Source organism: Mesoplodon bidens (assembly GCF_964165515.1).
Source record: "Mesoplodon bidens genome assembly, chromosome: 14".
Classification (NCBI taxonomy): Eukaryota; Metazoa; Chordata; class Mammalia; order Artiodactyla; family Ziphiidae; genus Mesoplodon; species Mesoplodon bidens.
The window spans coordinates 18,585,056-18,610,130 of NC_138170.1; the positions used below are offsets into that span (position 1 = coordinate 18,585,056).

General features: G+C 42.5%; 1 protein-coding gene across 4 annotated transcripts in view; it reads left to right on the plus strand.

Annotated features, from left to right (window-relative positions):
* NPAS2 (neuronal PAS domain protein 2) overlaps positions 1-25,075 on the plus strand; it is a 193,389-nt gene that overhangs the window by 71,316 nt on the left and 96,998 nt on the right. For 3 of the 4 annotated variants that reach the window (XM_081254939.1, XM_081254938.1, XM_081254940.1), the window contains exon 2: positions 9,102-9,155. In XM_081254939.1, coding sequence (XP_081111065.1) covers positions 9,124-9,155 — 32 coding nt within the window. In that variant the 5' untranslated portion in view covers positions 9,102-9,123. Of the gene's footprint in view, positions 1-7,432; positions 7,455-9,101; positions 9,156-25,075 lie in introns of those variants that run through there. The other variant, XM_081254941.1, reaches the window with a different exon arrangement.

The following is a 25,075-nucleotide window of genomic DNA, read 5'->3' on the forward strand; positions in this document are numbered from 1 at the left end:
GGCTGCCCCTTTTGCGCCAGGGTCAAATGAGTGAGGGACTCCGCAGCCCTGCTGGCCGGCAGCCATAGGTGGTCTCTGGAGGTGGGGGTCTCTGGAGCACGTGTCTGGTGCCTCTGCTGGAAAAGCTCCCCCCGCAAAAAAAAACCCAGCCCTTTCTTCCCGGGTCAGGAGTGCCCCTCTGAAACCTGAGGTCTGTGGCACCCCGTTCACCCATGGTGACCTTTTCATTGGTCAGAGAGTGTGTGCATTGAAATTTAAGGCAGACAAGGAGAACAGATGAGGCTGGACGCACCTGCCTCCGCAGAGGCTCAGGACCACGGAGGGCATACGGAGGTTAGGGTGGTTACACGGGGCAGAAGTGGGGTGAACGGGGGCCTCTGTGCTGTAGGGGGGCACCCTGGCCCTCCTTGCACACACGCACCCTGTCACTTAGGCCTCACGTGCTCTCTGCCTGGTGACCTCATGAAGTCTGAGGGATTTGCTTCAGGTCAAATGGAACAAGTGGGTCGGAATTGAAACGGAAATCGGGCTGCCTCTGAGGTCAGGAGCCCACACGTCCCGAGCAGGCAATGGGTCAGGTCAGCCCGAGGAGATGCAGTCCAGGGTGGGCTCTATCCGCAGAGCCGGGGGTCCCTGGGCAGCTCAGGGACCAATTATTAAGGAGAGGAGACTATGGCCCATTCCACCCACAGAGTGGATGGAGAGGAAATGAGATGATGCTTTTCCGGAACGCAGCGGCGGCCGAGGGCTGGTGAGGGAGCCACTGGCTTCTGCTGAAGGTACTGTGCAAAGTGGATTTTCCCTTTAGTCAATAGCTCCTGCACACGTGGCAATTTTTGTTTTAATTTTTGGTCATCAGCATGTCACTGTACCCTCACATGTACCTCGTAAGTACTGGTACCCTGGATTAACCGTGATCACTGAGGGGTTTGTGGGAGTCGGTATTAGTCCGTATTGTGGGAATTCAGGCAGGGCTTTGGTCCTGGCTGTGTCCGCCTCTCTTCCTCCCTCCCTCCCTCCCTCCCTTCTCTCCTTCATTCCTCATATGTTTATTGAGCACCTGACACGGGTAAGGAGCTGGGCTAGACATCGTGGCCTGGGTAAAGACGCCTTGTACCTAATCCTTGCCATCCAAATGGGGAACCGGATGTTGAGTGTCTGCCAGGCTCGTGCTGGTACTGTCATATGTGCCAACTTAATTAAGCTCATTTAAAAGTCACGGCTGTCCTCAGAGTTAGGTCTCCATCACTCCTCTGATCCAAACCTGCAGTGCCTTCCCATCTCCAAGCAAAGGCCAGACTCCACCCAGTCTCCTTGGCATGTCTCCCCCTCTCTAACCCCATCCACCACGCTGGCCTCTTGGCTGTTTCTGGCTCTTGTTGCTGTCTGTACACCCACGCCCTCTCTTCTCTCAGGCTATGGCTCACATATCACTTATCCGTGAGGCCGGTGGTGCTCCTAAAGCACCAGACCACGGCCCCAGCCCACCAGAGCACTCCCTGTTCCCCCAGGTTCTCCTTTATCTTTCTCCACACCACTTATAACCAGTGACAAGCCATATGTTTACTTACGTAAGTGTTTGTGGCTTGCCCTCACCGCCTGCCTGCCCCCTACCACCTAAGCACCATGGGAGCAGGGGCGTTGCCCGGGCTCTCAGGGAATATCTGTTGAATCATAGAACATCGCATGTGGATGTCATCTTAGTGCTTCAGTGACTACACCTCGGTGTCTCTTCACAGAAAGACAATCCCAGTAAACATCACAGCAGACATTTTTATAGAAATTGACAATGTCAATTCTAAAACTTACTTGGAAATGCAAAGACCTAAAATAGCCAAGAATCTTGAGAAAGAAGAACAAAGTTGGAAGGCTTACACTCCGTTGATGTCAAGAATTCCTACAAAACTCCAGGAGTTAAGATAGAAATAGAAGTAGACAAATACAGGATGCCGCAGGATCAGGAAACATAAGATAACTTTACTTAAACAGCAGGTTAGTTATGTTTTCAAATAAAATGCTCAGTGTGTTCCCAGGTGCAGTTACCTCTAAGTTTAAACATAGGTCCAACTGTTAGTCTGGTCAAAGTTCAATAATTATATATCAAAGTCTCAAAACACAGGGGAAATCGTGCATTTTGTGTACTTTTTTTGAGACTAATAATTGGATCTACCATCTTCAGTTTAGAGATTCTTCATCTGAAAACAGGACACTTGGAAGTTGAAAAACACATTGTACATATTATGTGTAAATGTAACTACAGTACGATTTGAAGATAAGTTTATTGCTACTTCAGCGGGTGACTACGGTCAACTTCAGTGATACAGCCTCTTAATACCCTTGAGATGATGTGATGAGAATGGTACTTTAGGACTTCCCTGGCGGTCCAGTGGTTAAGACTCCGTGCTTCCAATGCAGGGGGTGTAGGTTTGATCCCTGGTCAGGGAACTAAGATCCCACATGCTGAGTGGCCAAAAAAGAAAAAAAAAGAATGATACTTCACCTCTGTGGGCTTTCTCCTAAAAACCCATCTGCCCAATCTGGGAAAAACATCAGACAAACCCAAATTGAGGGACAATGTACAAGTATTCCTCAAAATGGTCAAGGTCATAAAAAACAAGGAAAGTCTGAGAAACTGTCCTAGCCAAGAGGAGCCTAAGGAGACATGACAGCTAGATGGAGTGTGGTTTCCTGGATGGGATACTGGGACAGAGCAAGGACATTAGATAAAAACTAACAAAATATAAGTGAAGTGTGGACTTTACTTAATAATAATGTATCAGTATCAGTATTGGTTCGTTAATGGTGACAAATACACCATAGTAGTGTAAGGTATTTATAACAGGGGAAACTGGGTGCAGGATATGTCGGAACTCTCAATACTGTCTTTGCATTTTCTATAAATCTAAAATTGTTCTAAAAAATAAAGTTTATTTTTAAAAATAAGTTTAGGGAATTCCCTGGTGGTCCAGTGGTTAGGACTCCGTGCTCTCACTGCCGAGGGCCCAGGTTCAATCCTTGGCTGGGGAACTAAGATTGCATAAGCTGTGCGGCGTGGGGAAAAAAAAAAGTCAACTGTATTTCAATATACTAGCAATGAATACCCCAAAAATGAAATTAAGAAAAAAAATTGTATTTAACAAAAATAAGTTTATCCTATGTGTCTGAACTTTAAGCATACCCTATAGATAAATAGAACTGAACAGAGACTCTGTACATACACAGGGATATAGGATCACACAAGATATTTGACAAAGTGACAGTGCAATTGGGAAAGAAATATCTTTTCAATAAATGATCCTGGAACAAGTGAGTGTACAGATGGGGGGAAAAAAAGGTGATCCTTGACCACTGTCTTACACCACACATAAAATTTAATTTGAAATGGAGTGTAAATCAATGTAAAGGCTAAAATGATAAAGCTTCTAGAAGAAAACGTAGGATAGTTCTTCATGACACTGAGGTGGCAAAGACTTCTTAGGACACAAAAATAAAAAATATATAAATTACACTTTATCAAAATTAAAAACCGTTCATCAAAAGACATCATCAAGAAAGTTAAAAGACCAGCCACAGGCTGGCAGAAAATGTTCACAATACATATATCTGGCAAAGTACTTATATCTGAAAGAGAGAAGCTTCTACAGATTAGTATGATGAAGATAAACAGCCCAATTTCTTTAAAAAAGAAGAAGAAAAAGAAAGAAAAGTGGGCAAAACACTTGAACAGACACATCACAAAAGAAGCTGTCTAGAACAGCAAATACGTCCATGAAAAGATGCTCAACATCATTAATCATCGGGAGATGCAAAGCCAAATCCCAATGAGAGCCCAAAACATACCTACCAGAATGACTAAAATTAAGAAGACATACCAAGTGTTGGGTGAGAATGTGGAGCCTCTGGAACTCTCGTGTGCTACTGGTGCAAATATAAAATTGTACAGTCACTTTGGGAAACAGTTGGGCAGTTTCTAATATAGTAAGCATATGGCTATACTGTGATCCAGCAGGTACACGCTTAGTTGTGTATACCCAAAAGAATGAGTGCTTATTTCCACCAAAACACTTGGATATAACTTATCCTGGTGAGGTTAATTTTGACCCCGGGTGAAGGTGGTATCTGCCAATCTTCTCTACTTATAAAGTTACTATTTTTCTTTTATAATTAATAAATATCTTGAGGGAGATACTTTGAACTCTGCAAATAACCTGATTCTCCTCAAACTTTTGCCCATTAATTTCAGCATCCATCGGTGGATTTTGCCTGCAACAGTTATTACTTCAGTGTACTGATGGTGATCTTCGATTTCCTTTCTTCCTTCTACATTTATTAATTGAAATTCTTCTGTAAGGGAAACCTGTCCCCTCCTCCATTTGTTTATTCACTTAATTATTTACTTGTACCAGTGGACTCATGAATATTTAGTTTATTCTCTGGGTTACAATCCATCATTACAGATTTTGTTGTTCCAATAGTTCCAGGCTCTCTTTTCCTCAGCCTCTCATCATTCTCATCGGTGATTATTTCTTGAGTGGTTAGTTAGTAGATGCAGATGCCTATACTTGAAATTTTGGGAGATGTTACAAGGTGTAAAAAGACTCCAAATAGTTTGTGTTCCAGAAAAAGCCAAGAAACCCAGAACTGGAAGAGCCCCCAAGAAATGAAATGTACTGGGTGTGCTGGGTCTCCTTTCTGTGCCCCTCTCCCCGTCCCTACCCTTCTGTCTGCCCCGGAGGCTCCCCTGTGAGGATGTCATAAGTAGCCTACCTCTCTGTCTTCCGGGGGATGTGGCCAACAGGAGACACAAGTGAGAGATTGGGGAGGGTGGACAAGGAGGTGAGGTATTTATCCCCTCGTCTCCCTTCTTACAAGGTTTCTTCAGGCTGACTGCATCCCTGCACCAAATGCCACCTCTCCTATATGATACACTCCTTCCAGGTCCAGGTAACCATTTCCCTCTTGTCCCTTGATGCATAGAGGTGTCAACAGCTCTGCTGACACCAACCCTAGGCACCTGCACCATCTCTCCTGGTTTCCCTAGCCACCCCACCTCCACACACCTTTATAAACAGCCTCCTTGCAATTAAGTCCTGTTTCCTGTTGGGACCGTGATGAAGAAACCCCTAAATGTCTAGCCCATCTAGGATGTGTGGTTATCTGGAGTAAAAATACTAGAGCTTTCCACCGTTGTTCACTTTGGGGGTTAATCATATCAACAGTTATTTTCTCAGCTCTGAACAGAATCTCCTCTGCCTTCGTTACAGCTCATTTTCTCTTCCCTGGCCTTCTATGGTCATTAAAAAAAACAAAAACAAAAAAACTGCTACTCAAAATCCTTTTTAATTGGAAATTCTCCTTTAAAAATTTTTTGTTGAAATATAGTTGATTTATAATGTTGTGTTAGCTTCAGTTATACAGTAAATGATTCAGCTATATAGATATATATAGATATATGTATTCTTCTTTTACATTCTCTTCCATTATAGTTATTACAAGACATAGAGTATAGTTCCCTGTGCTATACAGTAGGTCCTTGTTGGTTATCTATTTCATATATAGTAATGTGTATGTTTTAATCCCAAACTCCTAGTTTATTCTTCTCCCCTTCTCTCTTAATTGGAAACTCTTTATACAATTGGGAAAAGTCACTGTCACCCCTTAAACTTCTCTGTTTTTCCATTAACCCAACCTCACAGGACTACTTTTCTTCCCCTTCTCCCTCTTTCTTGTGTGCTTTGGGCCCCTCCAACTCCTCCACATGATGAATTAAAAGAGTGACTCAAAGATACAAGGAGGGAGGGACACCCATGTTCCTCATAATAGTCAAAAGGTGGAAGCAACCCAGGGTCCATCAACAGAGGATGGGTAAACAAAAGGTGGTCCATACGTACAGTGGAATATGATTCAGCCTTACAAAGGAAGTAAGTTCTGACACATACCAAGACGTGATGAACCTTGGGGCATTATGCTAAATGACACAAAACCATTACAAGAGGACAAATCCTGTATAATTCCACCTATAGGAGAGCCCTAGGGTCGTCAGAATTGTAGGGACAGAAAGTAGAATGGTGGTCATCAGGGGTTGGATGAAGGAGAGTGGGGAGTCAGTGTTTAATGGGGACAGAGTTTCAGTTTTGCAAGATAAAAAGAGCTCTGGAGATGGATGGTGGTGATGGTCGCACCACAATATGAATGTACTTAGTGCTACTGAGCTGTAGAGTTAAAAATGGTAAATTTTATGTTATGTGTACATTACCACAATTGTTTTTTTATGTGCACTTAACTTTTTTAATTTTTAATTTAATTTTTATTTTATATTGGAGTATAGTTGATTTAAAATGTTGTGCTTTAGGTGTACAACAAAGTGAATCAGTTATGCATATACATACATCCATTCTTTTTCAGATTCTTTTCCCATATAGGTTATTACAGAATATTGAGTAGAGTTCCTTGTGCTATACTGTAGGTCCTTGTTGTTTCTCTATTTTATGTATAGTAGTGTGCATATGTTAATCCCAGACTCCTAATTTATCCCTCCTCCCAGCCTTTCCCCTTTGGTAACCATAAGTTGTTTTTTTTTTTTTTTTTGCAGTACGCAGGCCTCTCACTGCTGTGGCCTCTCCCATTGCGGAGCACAGGCTCCGGACGTGCAGGCTCAGCGGCCATGGCTCACGGGCCCAGCCGCTCTGCGGCATGTGGGATCTTCCCAGACCCGGGCATGAACCCATGTCCCCTGCATCGGCAGGCGGACTCTCAACCACTGCGCCACTAGGGAAGCCCCATAAGTTTGTTTTTGAAGTCTGCGAGTCTATTTCTGTTTTGTAAATAAGTTCCTTTGTATCATTTTTTGAGATTCCACGTATAAGTGGTATCATATGATACTTGTTTTTCTCTGTCTGACTTCACTTAGTATGAGAATCTCTAGGTCCATCCATATTGCTGCAAATGGCATCATTTCGTTCTTTTTTATGGCTGAGTAGTACTCCATTGTATGTATGTACCACATCTTCTTTATCCATTCCTCTGTTGATGGACATGAGGAAGGCATGGGAGACAACAGGTGTGACAAAACAGGACATTGGTGTGAAGCTTCTGGGGCAGGTGCTCCTGGGGAGCACAACTCAGGTGTGTTCTCTTCCCTCAGGTGCAGTGGAGCAGGGTGACTTAGGGGTCGAGTGACAGGAATCGGGCAAGGAAATGGGAGGGATGGGAAAGAAGAGAAAGTGGGTGTAGGACATCAGGGCTTCATGAATTCAGGAAGTGTTTAAGAACAGAGAGAGAGGAATCAGAGCTGCTGCAGTTGATACAGAGTAGCTATTAGTCATTTGTAGGTGTTTCTACAACGTTTCATGTATGACAAAGCAACCCCTGTCATCCAAACAGGATTCCAGATCCTCAGCAAAGCAGACCGAAGCCCACATCCTCCGCAAACGTGCTCTGTCCAGGGGTACCTGGTAAGGGGCATGGCTTTTACCCTGTTACCATGGCTGGATCCTGGCTCATGCCCTCAGCGCACAGGCAGCCACCACTTTCCATGGAGTGCAGACCTGGAGTAGCATATCATTAAATGAATGGCCTGCATTTTTCATGTCTTAAAGCTTTGAACAGATTCCATCTGGAAAACATTAAGCAGATGCCTGTTTGCAGATATGCTAACCCCATTTTAATCATGACACAGGCCTCAACTGCTGAATGGTGTTTCTTGCGAATCTATCACTAAAATATGCCTGCTATTTACCAAATGGGGCTTGTAAGTAAACGGGCTGTGACTGCAGAATTCCTTTTCCTCTTTGGCTCAGACTCATGCCTGGGCTCACAGCAGACCAAAAATTACAAAACAAAATTATCTCAGAGAAAAGATTCATTTGTCCCATTAAAAATTTTTATCTAACGTTACAATTTTTATGTATGGTTCTATTGGATTTGCTGTTTGGTTGAGAATTCTTATATTCATGTTCATGAATGGGATTGACCTATAATAATTCTTTCTGTTAATATCCTTGTCTACTTTTGTTACAAAATTCATACTGGTCTTTTCATAAAATGAGTTACTTTCATAAAAAAAAGTTGTGATCAGGAACTTGGAATTTTGAGAGTAAAGGTTAGTGCATTTGCAAAGTGTTGATTCTGGAGTTTTGATGTCAGGCCTCTGAAGCGTGTGGGTCACGGTGATTCCATTTCTCTGTGGTCCCCACCCTTATCTCCACCACACTTCGCCTCCAGTTCCCCCAACTCTGGCCTCAGGGACACCCTGAACGTCTTTCTGCATGGAGGGGCTGGAGGGGGACCGCCCCCCAGACAGATGGGACTCTGGGAAACGTGTGAAGGAAGAGTAATCAGGGATGTGGCTCTGACGGGTGAAGGACTGCAGGCCTGCGTGTAGCAGGGGACACTGGGTCAGTGGGCCCAAGAGCCTTTGAGCCAGCGGCCTGGGAGAGTAGAGGCCCAGGCAATGAGGTTTGGGGCTGTGAGAACATTCCTGGATTGTTCCTTCATTTTTCACATCTGTGTACCTTGACTATCTAGGGGGTGTACGTGCCTTAAAGATAGGAGAGCAGTTGTCCTCTTTGGGGCCCCGATCCCTCCAGGCTGCATAAGAGGAGTTTGTGTATTTAAATGAACGGATAAAGAAATGCTCTCCTTTAGAACGTCATGGGCAGCTTGCAGGTTTGAGATAAACAGATGCTTTGTTGAGCTGGGTCCGGAAAGCAGTTCCCAAAGTGTGATCTAGGGACCCAGGGGGGTCCTTGAGGTCAAAACAGTTTTCCTAATGTTAACATATCATTTGCCTGTTTACTCTCTTGAGTATACAGTGGTCTTTTCCAGAAGCTCTTGGAGTTCTGTTGATGACATCTCTCTGATGCTTAACGGAATATTGTATATTTAAGATTTCTCAGTTTTCACCCACATACACAAGAGGTCTTCAGAGTCCTCAGTCATTTTTGAGAGGGTGCAAAGAGTTGCTGGGAACCAGAAAGTTTGAGAACCTGTGGATTCAGGCATGTGATTTAGATCAGACCAAAATGATGGCAACCAGAAAGACCTGTGAGAAAGGTCGAGAATCAGAGTCATCATCTGTTCTTTTTTTTTTTTTTTTGCAGGAAAAACTGCAGAGACAATCTAATGGATGAAGATGAGAAAGACAGGGCAAAGAGGTAAGAGGGGCGACTTCCCCGCCCGGCAGTGTCGTGTGGTCCACCGTCTGAACCCTGCTTGTCCTCACGTTACAGCGGAAAACACAGCCAGGCAGGCGGCTGGGGCACATGTACTCCTTGAAATACTGCATTGCTCTGCTCAAAAAATTCAAATCAGTTCCCTCAATTTTGTTCCTTACCCAGAAATTACTGATTGTTTGGGACTTGCCAAGTGGTTTATAGTTTTCACATGTCCATGTGGTGACCCTGTTGACTGGGGCCTCCTTTCAGAAGCCTCCAGTTACTGCATTTCCAGGATGGACACTGCTTGGCAAGGCAGCCTGATTGGAGCCAGGCCAGGCTGGGTTTAAATCCTGGATGTGCTGTCAGGGAGCTGTTGGCCCTGGACAGTAATTGGAATAATCATCAGCACGCACTGAACATGGAATAACCATCCTCACTGGGCTAAGCTCTTCCATATATGGTATCTCAGCTTCCTCATGGGAAAATGGGGATATCACAGCTGCTTGGCACTGTTGTCGGGTTGACCAGAAAGCCTAGCTTGGTCGCTGGCACGTCAGTGCTGTTAGAACCATGTCCATGCTTATTCCTTCACTGGACATTTATTGAACACCTACTGTATATATCTACTTTATGACTCCATAAAGTAGATATTTTGTATTATTTTATTTTATTTTTATTTTTTAGCCTCACTGCGGGGCGTGCGGGATCTTAGTTCCCTGACCAGGGATTGACCCCGTGCCCCCTGCACTGGAAGTGTGGAGTCTTAACTACTGGGCCACCAGGGAAGTCCCCCATAAAGTGGCTATTTTTGAAGGTAGAGGCCAGTCGGATGTTATCTATCTCGTACGATCAGACCAAGTTGGCAGTGACCACACCAGGCTCTGGGGAAATAAAGATGAACAAGAGGCGTGCCCATGAGGAGGGCCCAGGTGAATGGTGGTGATGGGTAGGTGACCACAGATCATTAGGCTGCACGGTGACAGGCCCAGCAGTGGTGTCCTGTGGCGACACGGGATGTCCTGTCTCAGGAAGGCCTTCACTCGGGCCCGGAGGACCAGCCTCCTTGCTCCAAGCTCTCTCCTCTCTGCTTCTGCACTGCCTGTGCCTGGCAGGTCCCTCCGCCCTCTGCCAGCCTCTTAAACACCTACAGGGCTGAAGGGTTTGCCCACCTCCCCTCACAGAGCCCACTACCTGGTTGTCACCTACAGAATCCTCCACTTTCGAATGACGGAGCCCTCGGAAGTCTCCCAGTTCAGCAGCCCTGGGGGGGGTGTCTGTCCTTCCACGTCACCTGGTGCGGGGGCAGCCATGAGAACAATAAATCCCCAGCCACTCAGACCTATGAGACCTGAATCTTCCCCTGTGGGGCACAGGGGAAGTGTGCCTTGGTTGTTAATTTCCCAAATATTTCCTTAAAAACACCAGGGCACGGGGCAATGCCAGAGGGGTAGGCAAACTCAGGTTGGTGTGGAGTGAGGACTGTTGGAGCTGGACGACCAGCACTGGGGGTTCATCGTACTCCAAGCCTCTACTTTTCCGTAGGTTTGCAAATGTTGCGTAATAACAAGATAAACAAAGAATAATATGAGGACTCCCCGGATTAGTCTGAACTAACGCACATCACTTGGCACTGGGGACCATGGCTCCCTTAGGCCACCACCTACAAGGGCTGTAAAATCCACGTGGGTCCCAAGCAACATGCCAATGAATAGATCAGACGAGACCAGACTGGAACGGAGTCCTTACGCTGTCTCTCCCTGGCAGGCTTCCAGCTCTCTGCTCTGGGGCATCTCGCCTCTTGGTTGCCTGCCAGGTCGCTGTGGAGACAGGGCAGGAGGCGGAGGCCTGAGCTGCATTCCTGGCTGGCCCTGTCCTACCTGATGGATTCCAATAAGCCCCTTCACCTCACTAAGCCTCCACCTTCTCAGCTGCAACATGAGGGTCATCGTTTCTGCCCTGCCCTCCTCTTGGGCTATTTTGGGAACAGCCACAAAATACACCAAGAAGCTTTTTGTTTTTTAAGTATTAATCGCTACCTGTATGTGAAGATGCAGGACATTTTCCATTAACACATTTATAAGCTATTCCCATCAGCAATAATGAAAAGGTCAGTGGTGCTGGCCAGTGATCATGGGGCGTGTCCTGTGTGCCCTGATAACTTTCAGGTGCACAGTACCAGGCTAAGTACTTTTCTATGCATTATCTCGTATCAACTCCTCCACATTCCTTTGAGGGGTGTATCATCGTTATTCCCGTTTTACAGATAAGGAAACTAAGGCCCAATAAGGTTAAGTAACTTGTCAAACACCCTAAAGCTCTAACGAGTAGCAGAAGTGGAAGATAAATACAGGCTTCCTAAACCTTGGACTCTGTTCTTATTCTCCGGACCACACACATATCTCTTCACATGAGAACTAATTTGGTCTCGCTGGCAGGTCCAGACCGTGTCCTGATGTGACTTTGAGTTCATAGGAGTTTGGCTTTTGCCATCATCATCTTTAATGTTACCCCCAGGCCCACAGTCTTAGCTCTGTCTTTTTACTGCATGGCTTACCTCAAAATCAAGAAGAGGTAAAATGCATGTTTAGGCTCTACCATACTCAGAGATCATCCAATATAGATATTCCAATAAAATCTTGGCTAAAAATTCTTAGAAATCCAATTGTATGCAGTTTCTTTCCATTTATTCCCATCCCCATTTGCTTTGAGCCGTGGGCACCCATGCCACCAGATTGCCTATTTGGAAACCTCCCAGCACAGACACCGGGCAGTGAGGCTGCTGGTCCTCACTCCCCTCTTGTCCTCAGATGGGGAAACGGGTTTTAGAATGTTTAGGAATACCCAGATCTCTTCGCCAGAATAGCAGTAATAATGCAGTATTCTTCATAACACTTGGGGGAAAAAAAACAAGGACAAAACAAACACAATCCTAAAATTGTATCACTTCCAAAGCCTCTAGCTGTGTGGGTTTTATAGCAGCAACATGGGAGGCCCTTCCCCTAATCCCACCTGGAGGTCTGATATGAATTGTTTTCACTCCCGGTATTTTTGATGAGATTAGAAATGTTTAGCTTCAGATCAGATCTCTCCTTGTCTCCAGAAAACATGAGCTATATTAGGCAAGGTTTTCAAAGCTTTGGGGAATTCATGTTTTATTTGGATTGTTTGATCAAGTATTCTAAAGCAGGACACGGATCCACTTTCTGCTGTGAATTTCCATGTAAATCCAGTGAGTATTGAGTGCCCTATTGTGTGTACAGAACTATGTGCTTTTTCTTGAGGGAAAATGTAAAAACATGGTCCTTGTACTCAGAAAAGAAACAGTTTGATTGAGAGACATTTGGATCCCTAGATAATGAGGCACAGTTTACCAGTCATAAGCACATTTTTCTAATTCTGATGTGACACTCTTTGGCGGTGTGTGTGTGTATGTGTGTGTCATCCAGGAAGTAGTGTGGTGTGGCAGGAAGTGCATGGGCTTAGAATCAGACAGTCCCAGCTTTGATTCTTGCCACTTTTACTTTCCGTCCTTAGACGAGCTAAAAAAACCTCTCCTAGCCTCAGTTTTCTACTCTGTAAAATGGGGGTGTTAATAGCAGCACCCTCTTCCTAGGGTTATTGCAGGAACTAAATGGAGCTCAGTATAAGACCCTAGCACAGTGCAGGGTACACAGTGCTAATAAGAAAAGCTAACACTTCTGGGGCACACACTGTGTGTCTGCAGCATTTTACATGCATTAACTCTAAACCTCAACATAGGTTATTTTTAGTCCCATTTTACAATGGAGAAGCCGGAGGCTGAGGGGTCACACAGGCAGGCAGGGATTCACATTCAGGCATCAGTTCCTAAAGTCTGGGCTCCTGACAACTTCTCATGACATGATTCACCCACGTGCCCAAGGGTTAGGGACAGAAAGCACTGATAAGAATCATCACTTTCCAAAGAAAGCAAGCTTCTGTAACTGGGCAGTATTGTAAAATACAGCTCATTCCATTTCTTGATAGAACTGAATGCTAAGAAGAAAGTCTTTCATGTGAGCCTCCTTTAATCCAATATTAAATGGTCAGTTCATTGGCATTAATTAAAATTACATTATCTCTTATCAGTGAAGGTCTATTTCCATAACCTCGTGCATTTTCACTGAGGGAGGGAGGATGGGTGGTGAGTTTAGAATTGTGCTGCCCCTTGCAGGACATTTGGTCCTGTCCAAAATGTCCATGAGACACTTGATGCATAAGATATTTGGTCCATGCCAAAAGGCCCTTGAAATTTGGTCCTATCCCAAACATCCATGAACATATTTGGTCCATGCCAAATGGTTTTGGACAGGACCAAAATATCAAGGACCTTTTGGCATGGACCAGATGTCTCCCTGGAAGTTTTGGATAGGACCAAATTTCAAGGACATTTTGGTGTGGACCAAGCATCTTATGGACCAGATGACTTATGGATGTTTTGGACAGGACCAAATGTTTGCTAACCATGTCATCTTTTTTTAAAAGCAATGTATAGTTGATTTCTAATGTTGTGTTAGTTTCAGGTGTACAGCAAAGTGATTGTTATACATACATATATATCCATAATACATACATATTTTTTCAGATTTGTTTTCAGATTCTTTTCCATTTTAGGTATTACAAGATATTGAGTGTAGTTCCCTGTGCTATACAGTAGATCCTGTTGTTTATCTTTTTTTTTTTTTTTTTTTTTTTTGCGGTACGCGGGCCTCTCACTGCTGTGGCCTCTCCCATTGCGGAGCACAGGCTCCGGACGCGCAGGTTCAGTGGCCATGGCACACAGGCCCAGCCGCTTCGTGGCATGTGGGATCTTCCCGGACCAGGGCATGAACCCGTGTCCCCTGCATGGGCAGGCGGACTCTCAACCACTGCGCCACCAGGGAAGCCCCTGTTTATCTATTTTATATATAGTAGTTTGTATATGTTAATTCCAAATTCCTAGTTTATCCCTCTCCCACTTCCCCTTTGGTAACCATAAGTTTGTTTTCTGTCTGTGAGTCTGTTTCTGTTTTATAAATAAGTTCATTTATATCATTTTTGAGATACCACATATAAGTGATATCATATGGTGTTTGTCTTTCTTGTATGACTGACTTCACTTAGTGTGATAACCTCTAACCTTCATCCGTGTTGCTGCAAATGGCAAAATTTCATTCCTTTTTGTGGCCTTTTGTCAATAAGGATCAAGAGTGTCAGGCAAGAGTAGCTGCTGCTTGGAGTTCTCTGCAGGGAGAGTGCTGGTTCTGAAACACAAGCTAGACCATTATATTATTCTTTGACCCTAATCCTTAGTCTCAACACCAGTGAAATGGTTCAGGCAAGAGGGAGGAGTTAAAACACAACAGATAAGAAGCTTATACATTCAGGGTTTTTTTTAAAATTAATTAATTAATTAATTAATTTTTGGCTGCTTTGGGTCGTCGTTGCTGTGCACGGGTTTTCTCTAGTTGCGGTGAGCGGGGTCTGTTCTTCAGTGCAGTGCGCAGGTTTCTCATTGCGGTGGCTTCTCTTGTTGGGGAGCACGGGCTTCAGTAGTTGTGGCACGCAGCCTCAGTAGTTGTGGCACACAGTCTCAGTAGTTGTGGCTCGTGGCCTTAGAGCGCAGGCTCAGTAGTTGTGGCACACAGGCTTAGCTGCTCCATGGCATGTGGGATCCTCCTGGACCAGGGCTCAAACCCGTGTCCCCTGGATTGGCAGGTGGATTCTTAACCACTGTGCCACCAGGTAAGTCTCTACAGGCAGTTTTGCAGAAGCAGGCATTGCAGAAGGAGAAGCTCCAGCATTGGGAGGCTGGTTGTTACTTCCGGTCCCTCCTGGGGGCGTTGGTTGATGTGGACCAATGACAGCTGCCATTCCATCACCCTTGCATCAGGATTGGTTAACTAAGCATGTGAACAAGTGGAAGATACAGAAGGGGATACATAGCATTACCCTGCCCTCCAAGAGCTTTTAGGCAGGTTGGGGGCATCCTCCAAGCGTAAAGGGGAAAGAACATACCCGAGCAGTCTATGTTGGGCAGAGCCGGGAGGATGATCCGAATTTGTGGGCTCTGCTTTCTCAGCCGGGTGTCCTTTCGTGGAGAGTAACTTGGTTAAGAGGAGAGACTGACCTCATTGTTTTATTTCTCTGTTGTAAATTACGTAGGTGTAACAGGAAAGGCCGGCCTGCACCGTGAAGGTTGTAGCCCACTTGGAGGACTTCTGCCCTGTGCACACTTGCTGATGCCCCTGTGCCAGGCTCAGTGCGGAGTGAAAATCCTGGCCCTGGGCAGTGCATGTGGCTGTTCCCAGCTGGAGCCCATCTATCATGCTAATTTTGCTGTGTTTTTCTTAGGCTCCTGACTGGGTGTTATGTACATCGTCATAAGCCCACACACAGGGAAAAAACGGCAGTAAAAAATTTGAGGCTCCTTTCTGTCTGTTTTATTTGGTGATTAAGGCAGCAGCAGGCATTGCGAGAACATAGTGGTATCAGGACACACGATTCATTCCTATTACCCTGTAGTTTCCAGATGAGTGACTCTGCATTCAAAGCAAAGGGGAGGGTAGCAGTGTACTTGCAGGCAGAATGCTAATTCTTACTGTGGCCCAGTAAACAGAGACGGGAACGGCGCCTCCTTCTGTTTGGGGCTCTTGGCTTTCACCCTAGTGGGGTCCCTCGGTTGACAAGAAGACTTGTCAGAAGGAGAAATGTTTTCCTGGTAGGCCTAGAAACTTGGGACTGTCCCAGCTCAGGGAGACCTGGCACCTTCCTAGGGGCATCTGAGGCAAAGGGCAGTTTCCTTAACTCCCTTTCAATCATTTCAATAAATTTTACTTTTCTAATTTTTATTTTATATTGGAGTAGATTAACAATGTTGTTAGTTTCAGGTGTACAGCAAAGTGATTCAGTTATACATATACATGTATCTACTCTTTTTTTTTTTTTTTTTTTGCTGCATTGGGTCTTGGTTGCTGCACGTGGGCTTTCTCTAGTTGCGACGAGCGGGGATTATTCTTCGTTATGGTGCGTGGACTTCTCATTTCAGTGACTTCTCTTGTTGCGGAGCACAGGCTCTAGGCGCTCGGGCATCAGTAGTTGCGGCATGCAGGCTCAGGAGTTGTGGCTCGCGGGCTCTAGAGTACGGGCTCAGTAGTTGTGGCGCATGGGCTTAGTTGCTTCATGGCATGTGGGATCTTCCCAGACCAGGGATCAAACCTGTGTCCCCTGCACTGGCAGGCAGATTCTTAACCACTGTTCCACCAGGGAAGTCCCTCCCACATCTACTGTTTTTCAAGTTCTTTTCCCATTTAGGTTATTACAGAATATTGAGCAGAGTTCCCTGTGCTATACAGTAGGTTAGGGTTGGTTATCTATTTTAAATATAGCAGTGTGTACATGTCAACCCCAAACTCCCAGTCTATTTTTTTTGTCTGAATGCTTTATTTTTTTTAATTGGGGTATAATTGATTTACAATGTTGTTTCAGGTGTACAGCAAAGTGAACCTGTTATAAAAATACATATATCCACTCTTTTTTTAGATTCTTTTCCCATATAGGCCATTACAGAGTATTGAGTAGAGTTCCCTGTGCTATACAGTAGGTCCTTATTAGTTATCTATTTCATATATAGTAGTGTGTAGGTATCAGTCCCAATCTTCCAATTTATCCATCCCCCCTTCCCTCCTTAACCCCCAGTAACCATAAGTTTGTTTTCTACATCTGTAACTCTGTTTTGGTTTTGTAGATAAGTTCATTTGTAGCCCTTTCTTAGATTCCACATATAAGCAGTATCATATAATATTTGTCTTTCTCTGTCCGACTTACTTCACTCAGTATGATAATCTCTAGGTCCATCCATGTTGCAGCAAATGGCATTATTTCATTCTTTTTTATGGCTGTGTAATATTCCATTGTATATATGTACCACATCTTCTTTATCCATTCCTCTGGTGATGGACATTTAGGTTGCTTCCATGTCCTGGCTATTGTGAATAATGCTGCAATGAACATTGGGGTACATGTATCTTTTCGAATTATGGTTTTCTCCTGATATATGCTCAGGAATGGAATTGCTGGATTGTATGGTAGCTCTATTTTCAGTTTTTTAAGGAACCTCCATACTGTTCTCCATAGTGGCTGCACCAGTTTACATTCCCACCAACAGTGTAGGAGGGTTCCCTTTTCTCCACACCCTCTCCAGCATTTATTGTTTGTAGACTTTTTGTTGATGGCCATTCTGACTGGTGTGAGGTTATACCTCATTATAGTTTTGATTTGCATTTCTCTAATAATTAGTGATGTTGAGCAGGTTTTCATGTGCTTTTTAACCATTGTCTTTGGAGAAATGCCTATTTAGATCTTCTGCCCATTTTTTGATTGGGTTGTTTGTTTTTTTTTGATATTGAGCTGCATGAGCTGTTTGTATATTTTGGAGATTAATCCCTTGTCGGTTGCTTCGTTTGCAAATATTTTCTCCCATTCTGAGGGTTTTCTTTTCATTTTGTTTATGGTTTCCTTTGCTGTGCAAAAGCTTTTAAGTTTAATGGGGTCCTATTTGTTTATTTTTGTTTTTATTTCATTATTCTAGGAGGTGGATTGAAAAAGATCTTGCTGCAATTTATGTCAGAGAGTATTCTCCCTATGTTTTCCTCTAAAAGTTTTATAGTATCGGCCTTACATTTAGGTCTTTAATCCATTTTGAGTTTATTTTTATGTATGGTGTTAAGGTGTGTTCTAATTTCATTCTTTTACACGTAGCTGTCCAGTTTTCCCAGCACCACTTATTAAAGAGACTGTCTTTTCTCCATTGTATATTCTTGCCTCCTTTGTCATAGATTAGGTGACCATAGGTGTGTGGGTTTCTCCCAACCTATTTTAAATTGAAAAAGGATGCTTGGAAGTCCACCATCTTGAAAATGCAGCCTTCCTTCAGAAAAGTCTAAACATTTCTCTTAGAATTTTGGTAACAAGTTCCTAAGGATTGTGCTCCCGTGAAATCCTCCCCCCAGGTAAACATTAAGTAAGAATCACTAGGAAATGAGGCCAGCTTCCCATTTAAGGCTCAACATTTTCTGATAACTCTGGTTAAGAGTCAGGATGTCCCCGTTACATCTCACAAGAGAAGAACAGGCTCAGTGCAGCTCATTCATGCCCCAAATGCTTAGTTGGGGCTGTGCAGTAGAAAACAGACTGAGTTGCCAGATTTTTCTGAGATGAGAGTGGCACCAGCCTGACCCATCTTGATCTCTGTGGGGGTGACTTCCCCTCCCCACCCCCCATACAGATGATGTTCTCTCTCTCTCTCTTTTTTTTTTTCTTCTGATGTTCTCTTCTTGAACCAAGTTGCTGAAGGCTCCTGGGCTCGGCGGTGCCCGCAAACCCCGCTGCCTTGGTGTGCAGGGATGCTGCGTGGTTATGGAAATGAGGAGGGGTGAGCCGGGCCTTAAATGGACCTTGTTTTATGCGAGAGTTTCCCAAAATGTATTCTAGGAAACTCTAATCCCAGGAAGTGCCCTCAAAAACACGTTTGAGCCATGCTGTTTACTGTTTCTCCCTTTTGGAAAGTTTCAGGGCTTCTTAGCACATGAAAGGTACTACGGCTGCAATTAGCACGTAAGCAAACCAAACTTTGTTCCATTTTATGTCATGCTGCATTGAAAAAAAATTATCTGGAAAACAATTTTAAACATAGTAACAACAAAACAAACTTCTCTGTCTACAGTCCTTCCCCTTTCTCCAAATAATTCTTCATGATTTTCCATGGAAGACCCTTAGCACAATACTGTCTTACGCAATAGGCAGGTCAACTTTATTCCCATCATTTTGGGTATGTTTTCTTATACATAAACAGTACCAAAACAACACTTGAAAAATACTGAAATGTTGGGACTTCCCTGGTGGCACAGTGGCTGAGAATCCACCTACCAATGCAGGGGACATGGGTTCAAGCCCTGGTCCGGGAAGATCCCACATGCCGTGAAACAACTAAGCCCGTGTGCCATAACTACTGAGCCTGCTCTCTAGAGCCCATGAGCCGCAACTACTGAGCCCACGTGCCACAGCTACTGAAGCCCACGTGCCTAGAGCCCGTGCTGTGCAACAAGAGAAGCCACCGCAATGAGAAGCCCGCACACCGCAATGAAGAGTAGCCCCCACTCAACACAACTAGAGAAAGCCCGCGCACAGCAACGAAGACCCAACACAGCCCCAAATAAATAAATAAATTTATTTTTTTAAAAACAAAAATACTGAAATGTTTGAAGAAGTAAACAAAGTTGATTTATAATCATACCACCTAGAGATAGACACTGTTAATGTTTTGACATATTTCCCATCATGTTTTTCTACATTTCCATCAAATTCTAACAGGAATACTCTTTTTTAAATTTACTGAAGTCTAGTTGATTTACAGTGTTGTGTTAATTTCTGCTGTGTAGGAAAGTGACTCAGTTATATGTATATATACATTCTTTTTCATATTCTTTTCCATTATGGTTTATCACCAGATATTGAACATAGTTCCCTATGTAGGACCTTGTTGTTCATCCATTCTATATATAATAATAGTTGGCATTTGCTAACCCCAAACTCCCACTCCATCCCTCCCCCAACCCCCATCCTCCTTGGCAACCACCAGTCTGTTCTCTGTCTCTGAGTCTCTTTCTGTTTCACGGATAAGTTCATTTGTGTCATATTTTAGATTCCACATCTAAGTGATATCATATGGTATTTGTCTTTCTCTTTCTGACTTACTTCACTTAGTATGATAATCTCTAGGTCCATCTGTGTTGCTGCAAATGGCATTATTTCATTCTTTTTATAGCTGAGTAATATTCCATTGTATATGTACCACATCCTCTTTATCCTTTCATCTGTTGATGGACACTTAAGTTGTTTCCATGTCTTGGCTATTGTGAATAGTGCTGCTGTGAACATAGGGGTGCATGTATCATTTTGAATTATAGTTTTGTCTGGATATATGCCCAGGAGTGGGATTGGTGGATCATATGGTAACTCTATTTTCAGTTTTCTGAGTAACTTCCATACTGTTTTCCATAGTGGCTGCACCAATTTACATAACAGGAATATTCTTTTTTTAATTTTTAAAAAAATTTAAATTAAATTAAATTTATTTTTTTATACAGCAGGTTCTTATTAGTCATCAGTTTTATACACATCAGTGTGTACATGTCAATCCCAATCACCCAATTCAGCACACCACCATCCCCACCCCCTGACGGCTTTCCCCCCTTGGTGTCCATACGTTTGTTCTCTACATCTGTGTCTCAACTTCTGCCCTGCAAACCGGTTCATCTGTACCATTTTTCTAGGTTCCACGTACATGCGTTAATATACAATATTTGTTTTTCTCTTTCTGACTTACTTTCCTCTGTATAACAGTCTCTAGATCCATCCATGTCTCAACAGATGACTAAATTTTGCTCCTTTTTATGGCTGAGTAATATTCCATTGTATATATGTACCACAGCTTCTTTATCCATTCGTCTCTCGATGGGCATTTAGGTTGCTTCCATGACCTGGCTATTGTAAATAGTGCTGCAGTGAACATTGGGGTGCATGTGTCTTTTTGAATTATGGTTTTCTCTGGGTATATGCCCAATAGTGGGATTGCTGGATCATATGGTAATTCTATTTTTAGTTTTTTAAGGAACCTCCATACTGTTCTCCATAGTGGCTGTATCAATCTACATTCCCACGAACAGTGCAAGCGGGTTCCCTTTTCTCCACACTCTTTCCAGCATTTGTTGTTTGTAGATTTTCTTATGATGCCCTTTCTAGCCGGTGTGAGGTAATACTTCACTGTAGTTTTGATTTGCATTTCTCTAATATTAGTGATGTTGAGCAGCTTTTCATGTGCTTCTTGGCCATCTGTATGTCTTCTTTGGAGAAATGTCTATTTAGGTCTTCTGCCCATTTTTGGATTGGATTGTTTGTTTCTTTAATATTGAGCTGCATGAGCTGTTTATATATTCTGGAGATTAATCCTTTGTTGATTCATTGGCAAATATTTTCTCCCATTCTGAGGGTTGTCTTTTCGTCTTGTTTATGGCTTCCTTTGCTGTGCAAAAGCTTTTAACTTTCATTAGGTCCCATTTGTTTATTTTTTGTTTTTATTTCCATTACTCTAGGAGGTGGATCAAAAAAGATCTTGCTGTGATTTATGTCAAAGAGTGTTTTTCCTATGTTTTCCTCTAAGAGTTTTATAGTGTCCGGTCTTACATTTAGGTCTCGAATCCATTTTGAGTTTATTTCTGCGTATGGTGTTAGGGAGTATTCTAATTTCATTCTTTTACATGTAGCTGTCCAGTTTTCCCAGCACCACTTATTGAAGAGACTGTCTTTTCTCCATTGTATATCCTTGCCTCCTTTGTCATAGATTAGTTGACCATAGGTGCATGGGTTTGTCTCTGGGCTTTCTATCTTGTTCCATTGATCTATGTTTCTGTTTTTATGCCAGTACTATATTGTCTTGATTACTGTAGCTTTTTAGTATAGTCTGAAGTCAGGGAGTCTGATTCCTCCAGCTCCGTTTTTTTCCCCTCAAGACTGTTTTGGCTATTCGGGGTCTTTTGTGTCTCCATACAAATTTTAAGATTATTTGTTCTAGTTCTGTAAAAAATGCCATTGGTAATTTGATAGGGATTGCATTGAATCTGTAGATTGCTTTGGGTAGTATAGTCATTTTCACAATATTGATTCTTCCAATCCAAGAACATGGTATGTCTCTCCATCTGTTGGTATCGTCTTTAATTTCTTTCATCAGTGTCTTACAGTTTTCTGCATACAGGTATTTTGTCTCCCTAGGTAAGTTTATTCCTAGGTATTTTATTCTTTTTGTTGGAATGGTAAATGGGAGCGTTTCCTTAATTTCTCTTTCAGAGTTTTCATCATTAGTGTATAGGAATGCAAGAGATTTCTGTGCATTAATTTTGTATCCTGCAACTTTACCAAATTCATTGATTAGCTCTAGTGGTTTTCTGGTGGCATTTTTTAGGATTCTCTATGCATGGTGTCATGTCATCTGTAAACAGTGACAGTTTTACATCTTCTTTTCCAATTTGTATTCCTTTTATTTCTTTTTCCTCTCTGATTGCCGTGGCTAGAACTTCCAAAACTATGTTGAATAATAGTGGTGAGAGTGAATATCCTTGTCTTGTTCCTGATCTTAGAGGAAATGCTTTCCATTTTTCACCATTGAGAATGATGTTGGCTGTGGGTTTGTCATATATGGCATTATTATGTTGAGATAGGTTCCCCCTGTGCCCACTTTCTGAAGAGTTTTTATCATAAATGAGTGTTGAATTTTGTCAGAAGCTTTTTCTGCATCTATTGGGACGATCATATGGTTTTTATTCTTCAATTTGTTAATATGATGTATCACATTGATTGGTTTGCATATATTGAAGAATCCTTGCATCCCTGGGATAAATCCCACTTGATCATGGTGTGTGATCCTTTTAATGTGCTGTTGGATTCTGTTTGCTAGTCTTTTGTTGAGGATTTTTGCATCTATAGTCATCAGTGATATTGGTCTTTAATTTTCTTTTTTTGTAGTATCTTTGTCTGGTTTTGGTATCAGGGTGATGGTGGCCTCATAGAATGAGTTTGGGAGTGTTCCTTCCTCTGCAAGTTTTTGGAAGAGTTTGAGAAGGGTGGGTGTTAGTTCTTCTCTAAATGTTTGATAGAATTCACCTGTGAAGGCATCGGGTCCTGGACTTTTGTCTGTTGGAAGATTTTTAATCACAGTTTCAGTTTCATTACTTGTGATTTGTCTGTTCATATTTTCTATCTCTTCCTGGTTCAGTCTTGGAAGGTTATACCTTTGTAAGAATTTGTCCACTTCTTGCAGGTTGTCCATTTTATTGGCATAGAGTTGCTTGTAGTAGTCTCTTAGGATGCTTTGTATTTCTGCAGTGTCTGTTGTAACTTCTCCTTTTTCATTTCTAATTTTATTGATTTGAGTCCTCTCCCTCTTTTTCTTGATGAGTCTGGCTAAAGATTTATCAATTTTGTTTATCTTCTCAAAGAACCAGCTTTTAGTTTTATTGATCTTTGCTATTGTTTTCTTTGTTTCTATTTCATTTATTTCTTCTCTGAACTTTATGATTTCTTTCCTTCTGCTAACTTTGGTTTTGTTTGTTCTTCTTTCTCTTGTTCCTTTAGGTGTAAGGTTAGATTGTTTATTTGAGATTTTTCTTGTTTCTTGAGGTAGGCTTGTATTGCTATAAACTTCCTTCTTAGAACTCCTTTTGCTGCATCCCATAGGTTTTGGATCATTGTGCTTTCATTGTCATTTGTCTCTAGGCATTTTCTGATTTCCTCTTTGATTTCTTCAGTGATCTCTTGGTTATTTAGTAACGTATTATTGTTTAGCTTCCACGTGTTTGTGTTTTTCACGTTTTTTCCCCGTAATTCATTTCTAATCTCATAGTGTGTTGTCAGAAAAGATGCTTGATATGATTTCAATTTTCTTAAATTTACTGAGGCTTGATTTGTGACAAGATGTGATCTATCCTGGAGAATGTTCTGTGCGCACTTGAGAAGAAAGTGTATTCTGCTGTTTTTGGATGGAATGTCCTATAAATATCAATTAAATCTATCTGGTGTATTGTGTCATTTAAAGCTTATGTTTCCTTACTTATTTTCATTTTGGATGATCTGTCCATTGGTGTAAGTGAGGTGTTAAAGTCCCCCACTGTTATTGTGTTACTGTTGATTTCCTCTTTTATAGCTGTTAGCAGTTGCCTTATGTATTGAGGTGCTCCTATGTTGGGTGCATATATATTTATAATTGTTATATCTTCTCCTTGGATTGATCCCTTGATCATTATGTAGTGTCCTTCCTTGTCTCTTGTAACGTTCTTTATTTTAAAGTCTATTTTATCTGGTATGAGTATTGCTACTCTAGCTTTCTTTTGATTTCCATTTGCATGGAATATCTTTTTCCATCCCCTCACTTTCAGTCTGTATGTGTCCCTAGGTCTGAAGTGGATCTCTTGTAGACAGCATATATATGGGTCTTGCTTTTGTATCCATTCAGCAGGCCTGTGTCTTTTGGTTGGAGCATTTAATCCATTCACGTTTAAGGTAATTATCGATAGGTATGTTCCTATGACCATTTTCTTAATTGTTTTGGGTTTGTTTTTGTAGGTCCTTTTCGTCTCTTGTGTTTCCCACTTAGAGAAGTTCCATTAGCATTTGTTGTAAACTGGTTTGGTGGTGCTGAATTCTCTAAGCCTTTGCTTGTCTGTAAAGCTTTTGATTTCTCCATGGAATCTGAATGAGATCCTTGCTGGGTAGAGTAATCTTGGTTGTAGGTTTTTCCCTTTCATCACTTTAAGTATATCATGCCATTCCCTTCTGGCTTGTAGAGTTTCTGCTGAGAAACCAGCTGTTAACCATATGGGAGTTCCCTTGTATGTTATTTGTTGTTTTTCCCTTGCTGCTTTCAATAATTTTTCTTTGTCTTTAGTCTTTGCCAATTTGATTACTATGTGTCTCGGTGTGTTTCTCCTTGGGTTTATGCTGTATGGGACTCGCTGCGCTTCCTGGACTTGGGTGGCTATTTCCTTTCCCATGTTAGGGAAGGTTTCGACTATAACGTCTTCAAATATTTTCTCTGGTCCTTTCTGTCTTTCTTCTTCTTCTGGAACCCCTACAATACGAATGTTTTTGAGTTTAATGTTGTCCCAGAGGTCTCTTAGGCTGTCTTCATTTCTTTTCATTCTTTTTTCTTTATTCTGTTCTGCAGCAGTGAATTCCAGCATTTTGTCTTCCAGGTCACTTATCCGTTCTTCTGCCTCAGTTATTCTGCTATTGCTTCCTTCTAGTGTAGTTTTCTTTTCAGTTATTGTACTGTTCATCTCTGTTTGTTTGTTCTTTAATTCTTCTAGGTC